Source organism: Eleutherodactylus coqui, chromosome 1 (genome assembly GCF_035609145.1).
Source record: "Eleutherodactylus coqui strain aEleCoq1 chromosome 1, aEleCoq1.hap1, whole genome shotgun sequence".
NCBI classification, from domain to species: domain Eukaryota; kingdom Metazoa; phylum Chordata; class Amphibia; order Anura; family Eleutherodactylidae; genus Eleutherodactylus; species Eleutherodactylus coqui.
In genome coordinates, this window is record NC_089837.1 from 359980538 (window position 1) to 360004995 (window position 24458).

The 24458-nt window shown below is 41.7% G+C and overlaps 1 protein-coding gene across 2 annotated transcripts in view; it reads right to left on the reverse strand.

Annotated features, from left to right (window-relative positions):
* Positions 1 to 24213, reverse strand: part of LOC136577736 (interleukin-1 receptor type 1-like) — a 60254-nt gene extending 36041 nt beyond the window's left edge. The window contains exons 1-3 of one of the 2 annotated variants that reach the window (XM_066577668.1): positions 24140 to 24213; positions 17110 to 17173; positions 7615 to 7693 (exon numbers count right to left, since the gene is read on the reverse strand). In XM_066577668.1, coding sequence (XP_066433765.1) covers positions 7615 to 7684 — 70 coding nt within the window. In that variant the 5' untranslated portion in view covers positions 7685 to 7693; positions 17110 to 17173; positions 24140 to 24213. Of the gene's footprint in view, positions 1 to 7614; positions 7694 to 17109; positions 17174 to 24058 lie in introns of both variants that reach the window. The other variant, XM_066577661.1, reaches the window with a different exon arrangement.
* Positions 24214 to 24458: the final 245 nt, after the last annotated feature.

The following is a 24458-nucleotide window of genomic DNA, read 5'->3' on the forward strand; positions in this document are numbered from 1 at the left end:
AAATAATTTAGTATCAATATTTAGATAAAATTAATTAATTAGGAGAGTTATTAGATTTTAGTGTTAAAACTAGCGCTCCCTTTGCTTTGAATAAGAGATCTGGTCGAATTCTACATTATTAATGTTATCAAATTGCCAGATGCTTATTTACATGGTCTTTTTTACTATATTGATTGCATGTTTCTTTTTAAACTGAGCAGGCGTGTTCTTTTAATTGCTATGACTAAGAGCTGCTTGACAGCTTGAAATACGTCAGAGTTACGTCTGTGTGTCCTTCCTGGTGGCATTTTAATCTTTTGCAATAAAGCTATGATTTTAATGGATACTGGAACTTCTGTTACTGTTTCTTTGGGGGATTGATTCCAAATATGTCCATGCATCCTACGGGTGAGCTGGTTTACAATCCTTGTGCTAGCTGAAAACTATGGTGAAGCAGAGATATGTAAAGCCGCATGTTGCTTTAGGCTTTTTTATCCAGCAACACACAAGTACATAGGGTTAAAGAATAAGCTGTCATGTTGTCATCAGCAGCCATAGAGTCTCCTGTTCTAAGACTACATACTACAGAATAATCTTCTCCGTCTGTCTCTCAGAGTGGTGTAATAAATTTCCAAAGGTTGTGGTCACTCCTCAGTCTCACATTCCCTGCCCCTACCTGAGTATGTATTATATAAACATTTCAGGGTCAAAGGAACTAAAGTCCTTTGTCTTGAGCAGAGCAGGGATCAAATAGGTTAAACATGTGGTCAACAGATTCCGGGAGGATTTCTATACACAACTGAACTCTAAGTAAGGGGTGGTAAATTCATATGCCACTAGTTATTGGTTAAGTTCTAATTATACTATGTAATTATGGGAGGGCATATGATAAGATCCACATGGTTATAAAGTGCATGCATCCATTTGTCTGGAGCACATTCGGTTATTTCTCTCTGTGTTGCATGATTAAGTAACATGAGCCTATGTCATTTGTATCGTGTCTATTGCTTAAGCAAAATGAAAGATTAATCATTCGGAACAACTACTTCACTGTTATTAATCCACAATAATTAATGCTGCCAAAAGACCGGGATCCAAAAGCATCTTGAACTGAAGTCTTGACTGAACTGGTGCCATAAAGAGGTGAGACACTTGTTGTCATAACACTCTCCCTCCTCGGTTTCCATGTTCCCTCTGTTCTTTGCCATAAGTACAGTGTCCTAAGAACCTGAAGTATTTGCTTGATGCTGCTAATATTTTTTGCTATGTATGGTCCTTTACTGTGTGTGACTGTACTGCTTCAAGACACCCCTGGGGACATAAAGGGCTAATGCGCACGGCGGAAATCCGCGTCATCAAACAGCTGTAGCACAGCGGAAGTATAGCGGAAATATACCATGAATACGCTTCCCCGGCCACTGCCGGCCACGTCATATGACACTGCTGGCGCGTCGTATGACACTGCCAGCGCGTCATGCGCTGTGCTGCGCATGTGCGCCAGTGCGTCATGCGAGACTCACGCAGCGGTCACAGCCGTGGGCATTAGGCCTAACTTGTACTATAACCACCTTTGACACTCTCAAGAGAGGCATCAACATCTCAAGAGGCTTCATGCATTAGTGGAGAATATGATAAATCTATAGCACAGATAACATGCAAACCTGGTGACCCCCTAACACCAATTTAGAGATCATAAAACTTACACATTCTTATCAGTGGACTACTTAAGTATTTACTCCTATGCTCATCCTGTTCTGGTATTATTTTAAATGCAAATTAATCACACCAATTGTGTGCTATTTCATATGCATGTGTGTATATATATATATATACATATACTGTATATATATATACGCACACATATATGCTTATTCGGATCTATTCCATAAAGCCTGTGGAAGAACCCTAAGAAAGCTCGCTATAACATCATGCATTTTTGTTAGCCATTAAAAGGTATCATATCTACAAGATTACTTGTTTCTCTTGCTGGGAACAATCACATTTTGCTCTACTGGCTAACACAGTACCAAACTTTTTTAATTTTAGAGTACACTAAGAAACGAGAAATAAAATCTTTAGAATGCAGCATTCCAAAAGGTAAAATTTTGCTCTGGGCATGAAGGCCCAAAACACCTCCAGTCGTGAAGGGGTTAAATATGTAAGAAATACTAAGGGCTCCTTCACACTGATAAGTGCAATATCGCCGCGAGAAAATCAGGGCAATATCACATTTTTGTTAATGAGATGTTTGAGCATCAGCGATGCTTTTTTCTGGAAAAACAAGGCACATCACATCGCTTAATGTTCAAAATGCATCACACTAACATTGCAAGTTCAGGCATTGTGATGCAATAAATCAGAGGCTCCATTGGGAAACATGGGTGAGAAATAAATAGCAAAACGCAGAAAGATAGGGCATCCTGCGATGTGCAAATCTCACAACATCGCATGATAGAAAACATCGCAGATGTGAATGAAGCTGTTGAAAAGCATGGGTTTCATAATTCTGTGTTTTGTCGCACTCTCGCATCGCTCAAAAATCGCACAATTTTCTCGCCAGTGTGAAGGCAGCCTAAAGGTAGATAGATAGACAAATAGATATGAGATAGATAGATAGATAGATAGATAGATAGATAGATAAATTAGTTGTAGGCATGATGAAGTTCAGCTGTGGCAGGAAATGTTTAGCAGACTAGGGTGCCTGCACATGGGCGGAATTTCTGCTGCGGTATTTTAAGCAGATTGTCCGCCCCTGACCGCAGCCAATATACTTCTATGGGGATCTGCAGTTGTCCCCAGACGGACGGATTTGCATCGCGGATTTTCACGCGCTAGAAAAAAAAGCGGCATGTCCTAATTTGGGTTGGATTCTGTGCGTGGAGACTCCAATACAAGTGAATGGACGCGTTTTTTCACGCAGTACATCCGCAGTGCAGTTGCAGATGAAGGCACTGGTTGCTATGACATTAGAGGACGTAGGCGTGGTAGGAGGCTGCAGGTTTTTCCGCACGTTTTTTTCCGCAGCACATCCGTATATATCCGCGCGTGATTTTTCATGCATCCGCACCTATCGGCAAGCACATTTAGGTGCCATACGCAGGTCTACCGCGCGTGAAAATCCGCTGGTGTAATCCGGAACGCTCGTGTGCAGGCGGCCTTAGGCCGCTTGCAGACGAGCGGGTCGGATCCGGCGGCGAGAATTCTCGCCGCGGGACCCGGCCCGAGCGCCTGCAGGGATGAGTGCATACTCACCCACGCCCGGCGGCCTCGGCTCTTTCATGTGCCGGCTGCCGGGCAGCCGGCGCATGCGCAGACCGGAGCCGCCGGCTGCGTGAGTGACGTTTCTGTGCGAGGCTCTGCGAGCCCCGCACAAAAATAGGACATGCCGCGGTTTGTTTGCCGCGCGAGATTTCGCGCGGCCAAACCGCGGCCGTCTGCATAGGATTGCGTTTGTTAACACAATCCTATGCAGGCTTTGAGCGGCGGAAATCCCGCGGGAAATCCCGCCGCGGGATTTCCGCCCGTGTGCAGCCGGCCTTAGGATGTACAGCCTTATGGACAACTAGCCCCAACTAAAAGCAAAAAAATGTGGTGTATACCAAAGAGAAAAATATTAAATGTGTCAGATGAGTTAGGTATTTTATGTGAAATATCTTAACTATAAGGCCGCCTGCAGACGGGCGGGTCGGATCCGGCGGCGAGAATTCTCGCCGCGGGACCCGACCTCAGCGCCTGCAGGGACGAGCGCATACTCACCCGCGCTTGGCGGCCCCGGCTCTTTCATGTGCCAGCTGCCGGGCAGCCGGCGCAGACCGGAGCCGGCGGCCGGGTGAGTGACGTTTCTGTGTGAGGCTCTGCGAGCCCCGCACAGAAATAGGACATGCCGCGGTTTGTTTGCCGCGCGACATTTCACGCAGCCAAACCGCGGCCGTCTGCATAGCAGTGCGTATTGTAATGCACTCCTATGCAGGCTTTCAGTGGCGGAAAATCCCGCCGCGGGATTTCCGCCCGTGTGCTGGCGGCCTAAGGTTGCTTTCACTCTGTGTTCAGTCAGAGATTGCACCCATATATATATATATCTGTTTTCACAATACAGTGTGAAAAGAGTCTAAGAAAACTATCAACGTATTCTTACTAGCCACAGATTTTCAACAAACACTGGACTCACTGAAACAGAAACATTAAAAGGGAATCCGTCACTAGCTTTATGCTGCTATACCTGAAGTAGCAGCAGACACTTTGATTATAGCGATCTGTCACTAAAAGCTTCTTTACACGCAACGATTATCGTTCAAAGTTCATCCAAATGGCCGAAAATGTAAAAAATATTTCTTATCCTAACACCATATTATTGCTGGAGTACTCTGGGTCAAAAAATAGTGTTAGGATCTCAAGGTTAGTAATAGCTACAAAAATTTTGTTGAAATGTATGATCAACACTGTAGTCAAGTACTTCATTTCTACTTTGTTTGTGGTTTAGTTTATGACATAAAGTGTTATTACAATGATTCTGTAAAGGTGACTGGTACTTTCTTTCTCTTTCACATTTGAATTTTGAGGAATGAATCATTATAAACGTGTGGTTTCAAATATGACTTAATTTAAAAAATGCACATTTCTTCCATTGGGGCGAGATTCCAACAGTTCTAAAGTGATCTTTATAATACTAAGCTTCAACATTCCCCGGACGAAATAAATGATTTTCTGTGCAACATTCCGTTTCCAACTCTTACTTCGGACCAAAGAACATTTATGGATGCCCCATTCTTTTTAATAGAACTGTCAGAAGCACTATGCGATGTGACTAAAGGTAAATTCCTCGGCCCAGATGGTCTCCCAGTACAGGTTTATGTTAAATATAAAGATGCATTACTACCCACCCTATTGGCTACATATAACGGAGCCTATGACAAGGATCTCTGCTGTTATCATTTTATGAAGCTACAATCATACTCCTGCTAAAATGGGATAAAGATCCCCTCAATTGTGGCGCATATAGGCCTATATATCTCCTAAATATAGACTAAGAAGTGTTGACTAAAATGCTAGCTACACGTCTCAATTCCATTATCCTAGACCTAATACACCCGGACAAAACAGGTTTCATGCTACGGAAATCCACTCGGGAAAACTTACGGAGGGTACAGGTAGTGACGCAGATAGGAGATGCCACAAACGCAAACTGGGCCCTAGCTTCCCTAGACGCTACAAAAGCATTCGACTCCATTAAATGGCAATTCCTACTCCAAGTACTATGGAGGTTTGGTTTTGGCAAAGTTTTTGTTAACTGGCTTTCAATGCTCTATAATTCGCCCTGGGCGTCTATCTCTGTAAATGGTTCCTGCTCCCCCTATTTCCGTCTGCACAGGGGTACAAGCCAGGGTTGCTCCATTTCTCCCATCCTTTTTGCTCTGGCTAAATAACATCTGGCCGTCATGCTCAGGAAGAGCCCAGTGTTTGAGGGGTTAGTCATGGGGGAACGTGAGGATCGAGTGGCGCTTTATGCCGACGACCTCATGTTATTTATGTCAAAGCCAGCAACATCTTTTATGCATGCCATAGAAACTATAAACCAATATGGAGGATTTTCGAGTCTCCATATTAACTGGTCGAAATTCGCCTTGATGCTTCTGTCTAGGATGAGCCAGCTGAGTGACTCTGTCTCAATATGTGGACTCCAGATTACAAACTTCTTTAAATATCTGGGACTGCAGATCTCTAATATTGCTGAACAGTCCTTAGATTTGAATTTATATCCTCTGATAGATCCATTCAAAACTAAATTCAAAACCTGGGGATCCTTACTGATTTCGGTGACCGAATGAGTCAATTTGCTAAAAATGATAGTCTTGTCGAAATGTCTATATATCCTACAACATACCCCAATAGTAATCCCTTCATGATTTTTCAGGTCGATTGACTCACTCATGACATCTTTTATATGGGGAAGTTCCCATCTGAAACTTAAAATCTCCACTCTAAAGAGACCGAGGCAGGAAGCCGGGGCTGCTCTCCCGGATATATTCCTATATTACATAGCTAGCCAATTGGTCCACCTAAAATGCTGGCTCGGAGATAACCCGCTTCCCAACTGAGAGTAACACTTGGCTCACTTCCTAAAAATCTTCAATTTATGGCCTGGAATCTCCCTCCTCATTAACTTGTAAATTGCTCTCAATACATAAATTGGCCTCTAATATATGGAGACAATCTAAATCAGTTAATAAATTTTCAGATATAATGGCTGATACCCCCTTATGGCATAACTCTGGTCTGACAGAGATGTTTCTCTTGCAGGATGTCTCTGTTTGGGAGAATTATGGAATACGAACTCTGGGTGATCTACACACATCCAATATTTTCTCCTCCTTTGAACAACTACAAGCTAAATACGAACTACCACATATCCATTCTTTTAGATTCCTTCAAATCAGACATGCACTGCAGGCACAATTCCCATCTCCTGGACCCTCTATATCACACTACCCCCTGATAGGTATACTACGCTCCCAAGGACCACGGGGACTTATATCTACACTGTACTCCTCACTAATCGCAGCAAAGACCTCTCATAATACTCCCCTGGCCCTGCTGAAATGGAAAACACTGATACCAACTCTGACAGGAGAATCCTTTCAAGATCTACTGGCTTCCCCTCTATTCATTTCTCCTGTGGCTAATAACAAGCTGATACAGTTATATATTGTACACCAGTGCTACCTTACTCCAGTGAGGCTGCAGAGAATAGGCAGAATTTCATCATCCAAACGCATTAGGTGCCCATACGACACTGCTGATTTTTAGCACATGATTTGGGAGTGCTCAGTTATTCAAGACTTCTGGGGAGAGGTCACGACTTTCTCTCGGGGGTTTTGGAAACACCCGTCCCGACAACCCCAGAGGTGTGCCTCTTCGTGATACTCGAGGAAAAGATTTGGCAGCATCATAATAGAATATTTTTGAGGGAGGTACTTTTCTTCACTTGGAAAGTAATAGCACTACGCTGGATGGATCGAAGGGATCCCTGAGTGTCAATGTGGCGAAAATTGATTAACTCTACTATTCCATACAATTGCATAGTTTATAAAGGGCGTAGATGTCCAGAAAAATTTGACAAGGTATGGGGTATGTGGTGCGGTTCCTCATTTACATCCTACCCTCCATGCTTACTTTAATCCTCCATCTCAATAATTCAGAGACTCCCCCACTAGCGAGTATTTTATGCGGCTGAAACCCGAGGCCTACTGACAACGTCTAAACTCCTTCCTTCTCCCTTTAGGTAGTGTCTTCCACTACAAGAGTGAATTACCCCCTTTGCCAAATTGTTCAGCTGTACGCTAATTTGTCATGCTTTTTGTTGAACTACAATGTTATAAAAGATGTTGTAATTTACTTACTTTTCAGTAAAACGAGTTTTTAAAAAATGCACATTTCTTTGTTCAGTATACACTTGTATCTATGTTAATATAGCAGAGCCAAATTTGTCACTTGTGTATTATGAGACAATAGTAATAATATACAGATAGAATATTATGATATGATGGGTTGTTCAAATGATAAACTTAGCTCTACTACATCTGTATGGAAAACAAAATATATTTCAACCGAATCAGGCTTATCTTATATTGCACTTACCAGTTTTACCTACAGACAGACTCGAGGAAGTCAGAATGTGAAATGTAAAAAGAAGTAGGAGACACAACATTTTATGGACCTGTAGAAAATACAAATCAGTACATGCAATTAAGGAATAATGTTACAGCAGTTAAATACTCATGAAATTGCAATAGTAGTACTTTTTCTTTAAAGTATTGTTCCAACTTTAGAGAACATTAAAATGTGATATTCTTTATTCGATAATCAATCAATTTCTCTTTGCCACAAAACTAAGTACAAAATTTGCTTTGCACAAATGAAAAAAAGAGGAAGACATTGTATGTGGAGGTGAACATCTCACGAGCAACCAAGTGATTAAATGTAGGGCTAGTTAGTGCATTCCGATACCTATACTACTTGCCAGAAATCTTCAAGCTGTTTTTTGTCACAGAGTGCACACAGGGTACAGAATTTTCAATAAGCCATGTCATGATTTTAAGAGGTCACTTCTGTATTTCAAGTGTGAAATTCTAAGGCCGCCCTTACACGGGCCATATCTGCTGCCGAATATAGCAGTGGTGGCAACATTTGCAGCAAAATGGTGTGGATTTTGCTGCAATTTTTTGTGGATTTTAACCCTAGTATTTCAAGTGTTGAAATCTGCAGCATAAATAGATTTAGAATCTGCTTAGTTTTTCAAAAACATTGCCACTTTCTTCGTTTATATGCTAAATGCTGTAGAACTTCTACAGCAAAATTCATTGCATCACGGCTTGTATGAAAGTGGCCTAACAGCATTGTGCTGGGCAACTGCTATTGAAACAATTACCTAATTGATTACCTAAATCAACCTAAAATGTTGATTTTTTTTTTAACATGAAAAAGAGATTTTCCAGAGTCTATAAAAGTATTTACCCCATGATGTGCGAACCCCCTTGTTACATGTTCTGATGGCTACTAGAATATCTATCACTCAATTTTGGAATGGTAATTATATTCCTTCTATAACAGATATAATTAAAGCTGTGAATAACAAGAGCTGGTTTGAATACATGCATCTATGCGCATCAAAAAAACAACTAAAATTCATGAAGAATTGGGAAGTCTGGATCCAAAGCCATTTCTGCTACATGCTAAAGTTCTACTTGCTTTGATTGCCCTTCTTTCTCTTCTTTTATGTACTAGACCGATGACTTGCAGATTTCAACCTCAACTCTGCGATTGAAAAATCTTTTTTTAAATAAAAATTGAATGTTCAAAACAAAACAAAAAAGCATTTTTTATGCCATAAATGCTTTATAGGTGCAGAATATGCCATAGATACTTTATGGGTGCAGGTCCAACCTTGGGAGAATGGGGATTCAGCCTCCACATGCTCTATTAAGTTTATTTTCTATTGTCTTAATGAATTAAAGTGATAAATACAGAAAGTCTGCAAATCATCTTATCAATCTTGTTTTATTGTGTGCATCTCAAATTGGCAATGTAGGTTACAAAACTTCAGGTTGAAAGACCAGAAAGAGACAACATAAAATGGGACACGCAGATCCCTATCAGAAGTTGTAAGTTTAATTATTTGTTAACACAAAATTGCAAATATATATTTGTAATATTTAATTATACAAGAGGTCTATACTTTCCTGCAATATTAATATTTTTGATAAAGTATAAACAGAAATCAAAACATAAACAAATAAAGTAATAACGTAACCAATTAAGACAGTTGCATCTAAATGAATCTGTCGTTATATGGTAAATGAAATGCTTATCTAAATTCTCCAAATACATTCGAGTGATCTTCTGAGGAGGAATAGAGGATGTGGATGTTAGGTTGTGCTGCTGGGACTTGTAGTACTATGGTTTCCAGGAGCACATTCCCACATATTTCCACAGGTGTGGCATGATTGTGCTGGCTGGGTGTGGTGATCTCCTGCTAGCCAATCCCCGGGTTTTTGCTTACATATATAGTCAGCTCCTGCCAGTGTCTGTTTGGTGTCCAGGGTGACAGTCATATTTCCTTCTGTGTTGCAGCTTCCTGTGTAACTTGTGTCCTGTTACCTTTGCGCTGTAGCTTGCTGTGTGAACTGTGTCTGGCGCTGCTGGATCATGTGTCTCGTTACAGCAGGGACCGCAAGACACGAGGACCCTTGATCACTGCGCTTGCAGTTTATGTGACTTGGCCAATTCACAAACTAATCCCTCATTTTTATATTTCAGCTATTCCATCTGCTTTAGCATGCGGGGATGTTTGGCAAGTGTGTTGGCCATTTGTCCTATGTTATGGCTGTCTGTGAGTCCAGTCCACAGTATGCAGTTCTCTGTCCAGTTGGTGTTACTGTCAGCACTTCCAGTCTGAAATCCATTTTATGTCCTTGTGTTTGTGATATCCCCCTCTTTGGGCACATTCGTGTGGACCGTGTGCTTATTTGCCCACATGAACGTAGCAGTGGGAATATATGTAAATCATATGAGGTAGTATTTTTCATACCAGAGTGGGCCTCTAAGTTTGTCGTACTGAGTTTGAATTTTTTTTGTGGATTGAAAAAATATCCAGCCTGTCTAGAAAAGCATGTGGGCGTTTTTCCATGAAAGTCTTAAATTGGTCAGGTGTGTCGATTTTAGCTGTGCTGAAAATGCAGCCAAAACGCTAGCATAATGCATGCCAGCACTGCTCAAACTGGGCTGAAGTAAAGGCAGCATTAAAAAACACTGTGTTTCTGCTGTCATGGTTTTTAAATTATTCCAAATTTTAGGAGTTTTTAAGGGTTTATTAGCTAAGATTGAGGGTATTAGGGAGGCCGGGGTCATTGGGGAAAGTTTGTGTGGCTCTGGTATTGCCTTGCGAATACCCTGAAGATTCATGATTGTGCCATGGGTGATAGGGCTAGGACGTGTTTATAATTTTTAGCTGGTGAATTAAACCAGAGTATATATTGGTGTTCATGTGTCAGGAGCGACTTTTCTATGCTTACTGGGAGGGTATCTATTGAGTTGTCTACTAACGAGAGCATTCTGGCAAGGTGATTCGCTTGATAGTAGTGGTAAATGCAAGGAAGGCTAAATCCGCCTTGTGGTTTCATTTGAACTAACTAGAAGTGGGCTATTCTCGACTTATGGTGGTTCCAGATATATTTGCAAATCGTCTTGATTACTAATGTACCATAATGTACTATCATTTTGTATATACACCCCTTTGCAAATTAATGTGAATAAATGAATAAACCAGCCCTTTAAAATCTTATCACACTCTCTTTCATCTATCCTCTCATTATTTTTTATATATATCTGGTAAGTCTCCAAGGAGCAGAGGACAGATGAGCGTATGACTGCAAGATTAGTCTTTACAGGATTTGTTTGCTGTTTGCTACCAAGGAGATGCATTGCTCTGCATAAGGCCTTAGTCACACGGGCGTTTTTTGCCGCGATTTGCGGATCGCATGACGGATGCGCATCCGCAAATCGCGTGACCAGGGCTGCAAAATCGCCCGAAAATACTGCTCCTAGCCGCGTTTTAATAGAAACGGGCCGGAGCTGTCCAGTGCATTGAATTCAATGGAGCCGGCAATACAGCCGGCTCCATTGAAAGCAATGCGCTGCGGGCGATCGCGGGATGAATTGTCGGAAAGGGCTTAAGTATATAAGCCCTTCCCTGCAATTCATCTAGAAATGTGTAAAAATAAAAAAAATATATACTCACCTGGTCCCGGCAGACGGAGTTCAGCCGCGGCCGGCGGCAGTTCTCCTGAACTGCTCTGAACTGCTCTCTGTAGTATTCAGCAGCCGGGGATTTAAAATCCCCGCCTGCTGAATGAGCTGCCTCTGATTGGTCACAGCCTGACCAATCAGAGGCAGCTCACACCCATTCATGAATTCATGAATGGGTGAGTGAGTGTTGCCTCTGATTGGCTCAGCGCAGGGCCAATCAAGGGCAGCTCTCAGCTGTCATTCAGCTGAGAGCTGCCCCTGAGCCATTCAGAGGCAGCACTCACTCAGCTGTATTGCCGGCTCCATTGAATTCAATGGGCAAACATCGTTCTTCTCTGCCACAGCTGTTACAGCTGTGGCAGAGAAGAATGATTTCTCTACTATATGTTCTCAATGGGGTCGGCGCTGCTGCCGCCGGCCCCATTGAGCACATATAGAGAAGAGAACAGGAATCGCAGATCGCAGATAGGTGCGATCTGCAATTTCTGTTCTATAATTTATCGGACGAGCGCATAAAAAGCGCTCATGTGTCCGATACCATTGCAAAGCAATGGTTTTATAAAATCGCCGGACGCATGCGCATGCGCAAATCGCGCGAAAAAACGCCGGTCTGACTAAGGTCTAAATGTGAATAGGTGTACCATGTGTTTTCCCCTATGGATGTTTTTATATATAGAAAACATTAGCAAATATTGCCGACAATGTTATTCTATACTCCCAATAAAACAGAGAAACCATGTAAAAAGTGGTGTCTACTTCACAATGCAAGTGAATGGTTCCATTTGGAGGTTCCATCAGTGCTGTTTTCTGCAGCTGTGATGGAACCCCCTGAATGGAATCACAAGGCATGTTAAAAACGTTGTGTGAATGCGCCTTCATAAGAGAGTAGATTTTATTCAAATTCACACTAGGTTAAAAAGTTAAGTTTCTGGCAGACAAAACAAAAGCTTTCTTCAAAAAAGTTTCCTTAAATCTAGCAAGTAATACTGAAAGTAGAATGAGTCACCCAACATTATTTTAGTGCAAGTTGCCTACCAGCGGTTTCTATATAAAGCCATGAAAATGTCTGTGTATTGTATACTATAAAATATATCATTTGATAGAAAAGTTTTAATTTTCCATAAAAGTAAACATATATTCAGCATGTTAGATAGTCACAAATATTGGATTAGTGGTCAGCTATCTATGAGATTCATTAACTCCAAGTACAAGCAAGTCCTGGTCCCAGTACTATGGTAAATATGAGTCCTTTTAAAATGAATAGAAATGATTGAAAATAAGTTTCTGAAACTTCTATTCATTCCATTGAAGACAAATGAATATTATCATAATTATATGTTTGACTATGGTATCCTATGCCTGACCCCCTATTATTAGAAATACGATGCTGATACAATTATTTTGAATGAATCTATAGTATATTGAACATTTTAACAAAAAAGGAACAATAAAGCATTATTTTACAAAACTGTCAAAAGTAATAGGGGCACGTTAATGTCCCACTGCTACATCATCAATGCCTCTCAGTGTATTCAATATTTCTTAATTATGGTATATACAGGTATACCAAGAAAGTGCTTCTTCCATGTTTATCATCTTGGTGATAGAAAAATTGTTTCTCCCCCATACACTTTCCATACTTCTAGATAAATTTTTCCCACTCCTTATTCGCCTGTAGTGCAGACCAATCCAGATTGAGCACACTCTCTACAAGGGCAGATACATGCTCTGCCACTAATATATATTTGTAATACTATATATATCTCTGAACACTAAACAGCTAGCCCCAGTCCTGGTCTCCTCAGCACTGCATCCATCACTCACTCACTATCTATACTAGAACCAATGACAGAGGAAGAGGTCTTCAGACTGCTTTCCGCCGCTAGCTCCACCACTTGCGCTAGCGACCCTTTTCCCTCACACCTCACCACCATCTTCAACCTTTCCCTTAACTCTGGTATTTTCCCCTCCTCATCCAAACACTCTATCATATCCCCTCTGCTAAAGAAACCGGCCCTTGACCCAACTGACGCTGCCAACTACTGATCCATCTCAAATCTCCCTATCATCTCCAAACTACTTGAACGCTTCGTCTATTCCAGCCTCACATTCTTCCTCTCTGATAACTCTCTCCTCAAATCCCTCCAGTCCGGTTTCCACCACCTATATTCGACCAAAACCGCCCTCACATAAGTATCAAACGACCTGATGATGCCCAAATTGAGGGGCAACTACTCCCTATTAAGCCTTCTTGACCTCTCTGCTGTGTTTGATACTGCTGATCATGACCTAGTCCTTGCTATGCTTCGCTCCATTGGCCTAAATGACACTGATCTCTCCTGGTTCTCTTCCTAACTCTCTGACTGCTATTTTAGTGTCTCCTTTGCTGGCTCTCTCTCCTCTCCGCTCTGCCTAGCTGTTGGGGTCCCCCAGGGCTCTGTCCTTGGCCCCCTTCTCTTCTCTATCTACACAGCTCCAGTCGGACAAACCATCTGCAGATTTAGCCTCCAATACCACCTCTACGCTGACAACACCCAGTTATACACCTCTTCCAGCGACATCTCTGCACCCTTCCTCCAAAATATCACCGACTGTCTGCTGTTTCTAACACCATGTCCTCCCTTTTTCTCAAACTTAACCTCACAAAAACTGACCTCCTTGTCTTTCCACCCTCAACCAGACGACCTCTCCCCAACGCCTCCATATCAGTATCTAGAAAGAGGTAACAGCAGCACTCCAAATTGAAAACCACCACTGGTGCAAGGCGTCTCTATGCAAAGCCTGGATCCGGGACCCGACTCCAAAGGTCCACCATAAAGTGCAGATGAGAAAATAGAAGTTATCCAGGCAGCATCCGTTAAAAGATTGCTTCTTTATTCAAGCTTGAGAAAGACCCATGTATAGGGTCGATACGTAGCTGCTGCTTGCCTCACCTGTGATGTTATGCACTGAATAAAGAAGCAATCTTTTAATGGATGCTGCCTGGATAACTTCTATTTTCTCATCCATATCAGTATCTGGCACCACCATAACCCCCAGACAGCACACCCACTGCCTTGAGGTCACACTGGATTAAGACCTCTCCTTTACCCCCCATATCCAATCTCTGGCCTGAACATGCCACCTGCACCTCAGGAATATTGCTAAAATGCGGTGGCTCCTCACCATGGACACACTAAAGACACTTGTTGTCACCCTCATTCATTCCCGACTCGACTACTGCAACACACTGCTCATTGGCCTTCCTCGCACCAGACTCTCCACTCTCCAATCCATACTAAATGCGACAGCTAGACTGAACTTCCTATCCAGCCGCTTCTCAGATGCCTTTGCGCTATGCCAGTCGCTGCACTGGCTGCCCATACACTACAGAACACATTTCAAACTCATCACCCTCACCCATAATGCTCTCCATGGCGCCGCGCCAATGTATATCGCTTTCCTCCTGACCATAGATCACCCATCCCGAGCGCTCCACTCTGCTAACTCACTCAGACTAAACACCCCTCTAATAAGAACCTCACATGCTCGTCTCCAGGACCTTTCTAGAGCAGCACCAGTCCTCTGGAACAATCTACCCCAAAACATCCAGAAAATCACCAACGGATAGAACTTCAGATGCACCTTAAAGAAGCACCTCTTCAAAGAAGCATACCAAACCTCCTGATCTAATCCCTCACCCCAAAAATATGCCCCCTGCCCCTCCTTACGGCTTTCCACTTTTGCCTATCATGTACCCTTCCTGCCTCATACTTCCTGTACTACCCCCACCCAGTTTGTATCCTAAAAACTGTATATCATGTTATTTTCACATTGCTATGTTCCCCCTTGCTTCTCTCCCTGCCCCTGTACCTTCTGTATCACCCAACCCCCTTTGTTTCTAAATAATTGAATACCACATGTAACTTTTGTTATTTCTATAATTTTCATATTGTTTGTGTTCCCCATGTGCCTTGAAAGCACTGCAGAATAAGTTGGCGCTATACAAATAAAGATCATTATTATTATATTCTCGACTAGTACACAAATGCAGGAAGCTGCCTTTAGGACAGGAGCATGCTGAGAGGACAGCATTTGACCGATTTCAGAGTAGCATATTTTAGCTCTATATTTGGTCCATATCTTGGGGACCATAATACAGAGCTAATATAAATCTATATATCTATTCACTTGGCAGTATTTTTCATGTCCTTTTTTTAAAAATGCAACATGATCAATTTTTTGCGTTTCTGCCTCTGTACTGCTATTATGGATCACTATTTGCCCAGTAGAAAACAAAAATAATTTGAAGGCAAATACTGATGAAATACTGATGACGTTCGTTTCTATGTCATCTTAATATACATCCATATGACAAATGTATTCAAACAAGTTAATCTGCAACTGGCCTTTCTGTGTGTGCAGATCACTGCTAGTAGTGAACTAATAGCAACTAGAGATGAGCGAGCGTACTCGCTAAGGCAAACTACTCGAGCGAGTAGTGCCTTATGCGAGTACCTACCCGCTCGTCTCTAAAGATTCGGGTGCCGGCGGGGGAGAGCGATGAGTTGCGGGAGCGAGCAGGGAGGAGCGGGGGGGAGAGAGTGAGAGAGAGATCTTCCCCCCGTTCCTCCCCGCTCTCCCCCGCCGCTCCCGAATCTTTAGAGACAAGCGGGCAGGTACTCGCATAAGGCACTACTCGCTCGAGTAGATTGCCTTAGCGAGTACGCTCGCTCATCTCTAATAGCAACCATTAGATCACTATCATGTACGATCTCTTTATAGATGGATGCTAGAATTCCACATATCATCTCAGCTTTCTAAAACCCCAGGGCAAAAAGGAAATGTCCAAACTGATGAAATAAAGTAATAAATACTTTAATGTTATCCCAAAATTACTTCATTTATGTGAGCATCAGGCACCAAAATAGTAAAGTGTCACACAAATAACTAGCCACCACCATTTGCTGACTCTCCAGCCTCTGTACTTCTCTGCTCTTGCAGCTAAAAAAAGAATAAAAACCTCAGGGTTGTTCACACGGGCGCGTTCCGTGCTTATTAGTGATATATGAAAAGATTGCGTCTGAATAGAACCAATGGTTTCCTATAGAAGAGTTCACACAAAGGAATTTTAGACGCGCAAAACCCTCGCACCTGCAAAAGATAGCTAACTCGCATGTCAACTTGCAAGGTGCGCGCAAAGACAGGACACCTCCTACCTTTGCTATGTGCTTTCTGTAGGCTCCTATGGGAGCCTTAAAAGCACACATCATGCACTTTGGATTGTGTGAACGGGCTACTTCAAGTAGCTGGAAGTAGACCGTTCACGCGATCTTTTACAGCACTATAGCCACAATCTTTTCAAGCGTCGTGGAACGAGCCCACATAGACAGGTACTTTGTGCCTGTTTACAGATCACATATGCAAGCTTTTAACTAAGAATTAACATAGGGATTTTTTTTACTTAGGCGAGTATTGAACAAGTACTATTGTTATAGAATGAAAAGATTGCAGGTTCTATAAGGTTTTCTGATTTTGTGTTACATCATAACATACCCCGTTTGATACAAAGCTAAATTCTACTGTTTTACTATAATCAGGATGCATAGTGTTAACAATTGCAAGTTACGATAAAGCTGTTAGGAGCCCACAACTTGTCTGCATACAGCACATAAACCACAGACATATTCTGAGTAGCAACCACTTGAATATTCAAAGCTGCTTTTTAATAAACAATGGAACATAAATTAACAAAGTATTTTGAAGAAACTTTTCTTTCTTAAAGACTGTAAATGAAAAAGTGAAGATACTTTAAATTTAGTTCTAGCTCAACTTTGCAGTTTCACTCACCAAGAGAAGAGTCTTCAGTAGCTCTGTCTCCAGCTCCTAAGCCCTGCACAGCATGGTTTGATACCTGCAAAAAATTACTTCGAAGTCATTTACAAAAAATTGTAAGGGATTCCCCTTCCGCCAACAGCTACATCAGCATGATCACTAATGAAGGTGGTGTTAAAACATTCCAAAGTGAATCATTTCAGCAATAACTGAAATCCATGCAGTGTATAAAAATATGCAATTGAGCAGAGATAAAAGAACATCTTCTTACTGTATGATATATGACTTGTATCATGAGTGCATACAAATCTATGACTATAGTTAATATGAGGGACAATGTCAAACAATGCCACAAAGAAACTTATATTATAAATGTTTTTCAGAAACTCATTTATGGTATTGGTAATGTGCCGATTACTAGAAATGATGAACAGAATACTGCATTCAAGTTTATAATATACTGCATTGTTAAAAGAAATGGGCCTCCAGTGTTAAACCCCTACTGACAAAGGAATGGAGCTCAGTTGCAACTGAACTGTATTGCAATGCAAGGATTGATGGTCAAAGCTCCTCTTGTTTTTCTAAAACATCCGCTCTTTACACCATGTCTCTGATATTTTGCATATATAGTCATTAGAAAAAATAAATACAGTCTCTTTGAATTCTATGGTTTTAAAGTATTAGTACATAATAAAAATATATGTCCTGTAGAAGGTCTTAAGGCCTCATGTCCACGGATAAGCGCGGATTCCGTATGTCAAATCCCGCATGGAATCTGCCCGTGCCTTTTGCCGGCGACCCTGCATACGTATCTGTGTCTTCTTTCTTCTGTACTGTGGATGAGTGCGGAAGTGCTGGCCGTTGCACCGGCGCACATCCACAGTACAGATTTTATTTTAAAATCTCCTGCTCTTGACACTGCGGACAAACCGCAGATCGGACTGCTTCCATTGACTTCAATGGAAGCTGTCCGTGCGGGAACCACAGTAAAATAGAGCTTGCTGCAATTTTTAATTGTGGTTTCCGCTTGTGGACATGAAAAATCATTTTTCCATAGCATGCTATGGAGAGTTATTGCTGTGGAATGCGGAGCAAAACACCCACTTTGGATTCCACAGCAAAAATCTGCCCGTGGATATGAAGCCTAAAATAAGGTACATAGAATATATGAATAGGAACACATGACAAATTAGACCATGTCATTATTTATTTAACAAAAACTACGTCAAAATACAGAAGCAGTATGTAAGAAATTAAGTACACCCTTATTGCTTCCTTAGGAATTAAGAGGGTAAGTAGCAGGCAGGTGCTGCTAATCAAATGCCCTTGATAAATTGATCATTAGCAAGTGTGACCACCTCTATTCAAGCAGACGTTTTGGCAGTTTGCTGGTCTGGAGCATTCAGGTGTGTGTTAACACAATGCCCAGAAGAAAAGACAGCACCACTACATGGGGCGATTATCGTTCTGGTCGGTCAAAACCCCGCGCTGCTGCAGGGTTTTGAACGAAAATCATCTTGTGTAAAAGAATGCTGTATGACTGGATGGGAATGACATGACATACAAATAGATACTTTCTCAGATATAACCCACACAGTAACTCATTCAGTGCTGCAAAGGTGCAATACACATCATTTTCATACACATAGAAGACAGTGGAAAAACACAGAAACACAAGAAGACATAGACCATCCAGAAACTTCCAGAATACATGTGCACATCAACTTCTGTACACTACAACAGTAAGGCAGCTCGCATTAAATACAGGCGCATGGCGGGTAGGGGTTAAAATAGATGGGTTATCCTTAGTCGCTACTCCATGCAGTAGCAGCTGTGCCTGGCAATGCAACTTAGTCATAATCATTTGAATAAAAGATGTAGTGAATTTTAATACCAGGAACTTCTACTATGAAAAGTACAAAGATGCGTCTGATAAGCAGTGAATAATCAGTTCGTCTCTTTTATACTTGAAATCGAAATGAACTGAAAGGTCGCCTGTACACAACCAAATTTGAATTGCGGAATCCGCGATCGTTTCCGCACCAATTAAGTCCAATAGAGCATCCATATGTTTCCCCACAGGAGCAGACATTGACTGATTTTCCGCTAGCGGAAACAAATTTGCAACGTGCTCTATTTTTGCGCAGATTCTGCGCAGACGGCTTCCATTGAAGTTAATGGAAGCCGTCTGATCTACAGCCGTTCTGCAATTGACATAGGATCGCCTAGCAATGACACGGGAAAAGCAGGAGTTTAAAAAAAAATCTGTACTGCGCATGTCTGAAGACGAGCCGTGTCGACTATCCGCAGTACAGTACAGAAGACGGAATGACAGGTCCACACGGACGCCGGACAGGCACAGAATCGGATTCTGCTGCAGGCTCCCGCATGCGGAATCCATGCCCGTTCGTATTCAGCCGGCCTTACAGAAGGTCACCTATGAAAAAAACAGGTGTATACTCCACCAAGTTTGGCAAAAGAAAAAAGGGATAATAGCGGAAGAACATAGAAACTAATTAGAAAACAAATACTAACTTGTTGGGGATCTTTAAATGTATGGAATATTTCTGCAAAATGCACCTAAAGATGGAGGAAATTCTGCACCAAAATCCATATTATGAGGTGAAAATCTGCAGCAGCAGATTAAGCTGCATTTTTACTCCGTCTTCTCACATGACGGAAACGCTGCAGAATTAGGCTGCCTGTCCACGGGCGTTGTGGTAACCGCCGCCGGGGAGCAGGAGCCAGTGGACAGATCTAGCGGCAATTTGCACCACATCAAAATTGCTGTAAAACATGGCATTTAAGAACACGGTGTCTTCACAAGCTGCTGTGTGAGAGTGGCCTTATGCCGCGGAATCGCGCTGCGGAGTTCAACCCTTGCAAGGAAAAACGTGGCCAAATCAACATCAGTTCTTGTGGAATTCCATTGCAGAATGCCGACAGTGATCCCACCCTGTGACAAATATTCTGCACATGTGAAACGCCACTCAATGACTATATGACCGCACTAATTATTACAAGAAAAATAAAGCAGAACACTTCAGTAAGTCATTACAGCAATGTTCCTGCTATCCTAGTGGAGCTTTTCTCTAATTTGAACTAAAATATCAAAATGACAGGCAAATAAACATTTTTACTGCTTGGAAATATATCAGCTGCTTTTATTTCTTTCCATGACTCCTGGGTTTTGGATTAGAAATGTGAGGCTGATTTGTGATGGGTTTGCTATTTTTGGAGACAACCCCATACTGCTGTTTCCCATTTTGACGGTCAAGTCTGTTGAAGGGAGTCCGTCAGTGGGAACATGCTGTCCAAACTGCAGGCATCGTGTTATAGAGCAGGAGGAGCTGATATATAGTTTTATGATGAAAGATCCAGTATAAGGATACATGCACATGGACGATATTTTCATCTGATTTTTGGATTGAAAAATGGGTCCGAAAATTAGATGGAAATAGCTCCTATTCATTTGAAAGATTGGCAGCTGCTGCCAAGGCAAATAGGATCATGGGGTGCATCAAAAGAGGTCTAGGGGCAGATGGCAAGAACATTGTTCTTCCTTTTTACAAGTCACTGGTCAACCACACAGGGAATATTGTGCACAGTTTTGGGCACCAGTACTCAAGGAGGACATATCGGAGCTTGAGTGGGTACAAAGGTGGGCAACTAAAGTAATAAATGGAATGGGTGGACTACAATACCCAGAGAGGTAATCAAAATTGGGACTATTTAGTTTACAAAAAAGACAGCTAAGGGGTGACCTAATAACTATGTATAAATATATCGGGGGACAATGCAGAGATCTCTCCCATTATCTATTATTCCCAGGACTGTGACAGTAACAAGGGGGCGCCGTTTATATCTAGAGGAAATAAGGTTTCTACACCAACAAAGAAGGGGGTACTTTACTGTAAGAGCAGTGAGACTATAAAATTCTATGCCTAGGACGTAGTTATGACAAATTCCATAAAAGAGTTCAAGAGGGGCCAGGATGTCTTTCTTGAGTGATACAATATTATATGTTATGGTTACTGATTACTTCAGAAGGGTTGTTGCTCCAGGATACGTATTGTGTATTCTGCAAGCGGAAGAAAAATCACAGCATGCTCTATTTTACCGTAGAATACGCACGGATGACCTCCATTGATATCAATAGCTGCGTCCAACCTGCAGCCCATACGCAATTAACATTGTGTACTGGCTGCGGGTAACTGGGTCATCACTAAGGAACGGTGCAGAAAATAAAAGCAAGGAAAAAAAACCTCCTTGGCCATACATAATACAGGGAAGTGGTGTACGCAGGGTCACAGGCTGGGTTCACAGCCGAAATACACTGCAGGCCTCTTGCTTGAGCCCGGCCTTAATCTGCTATAGATATAACACTAATTTGCTTTGCATAATTTATCCTGAGTCAGTCTGTTTTATAATCCAGAGCTGTATTACTGTTCTGATGGTTGTTGTTGGAAAAAGAAAGTTTGTTCACAAACAGTTTTAACAATTTAGCTAATGCGGAAGGGCAGCTAGTTTTCTTTACATCAGATTACGGTACAGAGCCTGGTGTAAGGTCTGCACTTTCCAGAATACAAATCATCGCCGCAATTGTGGTGCAGATGCTGAGCAAGCAGGGAATGCTGGGAGATTGCAGCTATGAATCCAGTAAAATTGTAAATGAAGTCCAGGGCCATAAAACTGGTTGTGATTTAGGATAAATGCAAGATAAAAAAATACATTATGGGGGTCACTTACTTAAGCCAGCTTTTTATACATTGGTCTAGATGTAAAGGATGCTAGAATTAAATTTACCAAATGTCCAGAGTACTTTCTACCTTCTAAACTCCCCATCTTTTTCTTTTTCCTTACTCTTTTCTTTTCCTCCTGTCATCTTCTTTAGCTTTCTTATCTAATCTTTTTATATGTTTTTTGAAGTCACAGCATCAGTCACTCTATGTATGAAAGGCAAATCTATTAGCTGGCATAAATCTGTGCTACAATTCATGCCAATTTATGGCATAAACTATAGGAAATTTGCCAGGCCATGCTGGCTCTACCTCTTCTAAGCCATGCACACTTTTTTCTGTAGTCAGGAGAAAAAAGTGTAAAAAGTTGAGCAATTTTGCAGAAGTGTATCTTGGACAAAAATTGGGAACTTTGTGTATACACCAGAATTCTGGAGCACAGTCTATATTAAATTTTCCCCTATATTTACAAAATGGTTCAATTTTTTATGTAGATCAATTCCATATATGAACTATAAAATGATTACTTTAGATATTTCTATTTTCCTCCTGCATTTCCCTGAAATAAAGGTGTTCACAAAAGTAATTGAAATCAGGAATGTTGAGACCTTTATGAAGCTGTCTAAAAGTAAAACAATCTTTGCTACCCATGGCAACCAATCACAGCACAATGAATTTTTCGAGAGCACTTTAAGAAAAGAAAGCTGTGCTGTGATTGGTTGCTATGTTCAACAAAGATCCTTTTTCTTTTACTCAGCTAGCTACTTTTGCCAAGTTTCAAAGTCTGTAATATACACTGAATTACCACTTTAATAGTGACCGCTATTTAGTAGCATGTTGCCCATTTTCTGGTCTTCATAACCACAGGAAATTTCTGTGGTATAGATTCCCATAGATGCAGTTACCGACATGCTCTGAATAGCGGCTAGTAAAGGTTCATAGAAAAAATGTTGCTTGCATCAAATTCTGACCCTCCTACCAGCACGGTGCAACAGAAATTTGGATTCATCTGACCAGGCAATGTTTTTCCTCTTCCCAGTAATCCAATTTTTCCTCTCTTTTGTCCATTGCAGACTTGTCAAACAATTTCTCTTAGACAGCAATAACAACAGAAATGGTCATCTGCTGTTATAGCTCATCCGTACTAAGGAACAATGGGGCATTTATAAAGAGTTTTACACTACTTTCTGGAGTAAAAAAAAAGTTGAAAGTTTCTGTACAAACGGCTTTTTGCACAAAAATTTGTGACTTTTCTCCTTTTTGCACCAGCTTCGCCACTTTCCTGAAAAGTGGGCAGGGCTTGTCAGTAGGGGGCATAAATTATACCAGAAATGTACACCTGATCAAATCTGATCGGCGTACATTTCTGTCTAGGTGCACAGAGCTGCTGGGTTTGCGCTGACAGACCCCGTCCACTTTTCAAAAGAGTAGCAGGGCCAGTATAGAATGGAGAAAAGTCACAAATTTTTGCACAAAAATGTGCGACTTATTTATGCCAGAAATTGGTGTAAAATGGGTTATAATTAGAGATGAGCGAGTATACTTGCTAAGGCACATTACTCGAGCGAGTAGTGCCTTAGCCGAGTATCTCCCCGCTCGTCTCTAAAGATTTGGGGGCCGGCGAGGGTGACAGGTGAGTTGCGGCAGGCAGCGGGGGGGAGAGAGGGAGAGAGAGATCTCCCCTCCGTTCCTCCCACTCTCCCCCGCCGCTCCCCGCCCCCCGAATCTTTAGAGACGAGCGGGGAGATACTCGGCTAAGGCACTACTCGCTCACCCTAAAATTGCTACAGTACAGCCCATTGATATTCACATTAGCCTTGTGTAGACAGAAGATAAAAGTACATAATGATGTTTCTTCTTGTTGCCATTATAGGATGGTTCATATTGTCCCAACTCTTCTACTCCACTCCCATATATTACGGTGCTACAAGCTATCACTGTTTGTAAGTTTCTGCACTGAACAGGTCTGCATCTTAATACAATTCTAGCCTTCCCTCAGCAGTCACATCTTATAACTATCTTGGTGGAATATACATATAATTAGTACAATAGATCAGGCCCTCACTATGAAAGCCTAGAAAGATTCTATGTTCTATGCTCCCAAGACCTGTGCCTTTAATTGTGATCTACTTACGATGAGTGATAGCATTGCAAGACCGCTTACACACACACAGTCACACGCAAGCACTGGTGCTGTGAAAGCAAAGGAAATAACTAGAAAGTACCTGTATATATATGTAGGTGACATGCCTGGGGGGCAGTCAGGTCGGGCACTGCTGGAAGTCTCAGGGTGTCTCAGTACTCACCTCTCGTTCAGCATGCTGTTCAGTATCACTGCTGGAAATACTTCCCTTCCTGCATGGGGAGGAGGAGGAGACATTGAAGATTTCAACATCCCAGAACATGTTTGTACAGATTTATTTCCCAGCATTTCCAGCTCTTGAACTGTGTGCTGATGCCAATATTTTCTCTGGGCTCGTTAACTCTTGCCACGGCTATTTTGGTTTTAGAGTTTTATATAAAGGGGGTTTGATTAATAAGTAGACTAAAAAAATTGTAAAGGAGTTGAAATGGAATTGCAAATAATTTTAGATATTATATTTTTTAGATTACTGTTTATTATAA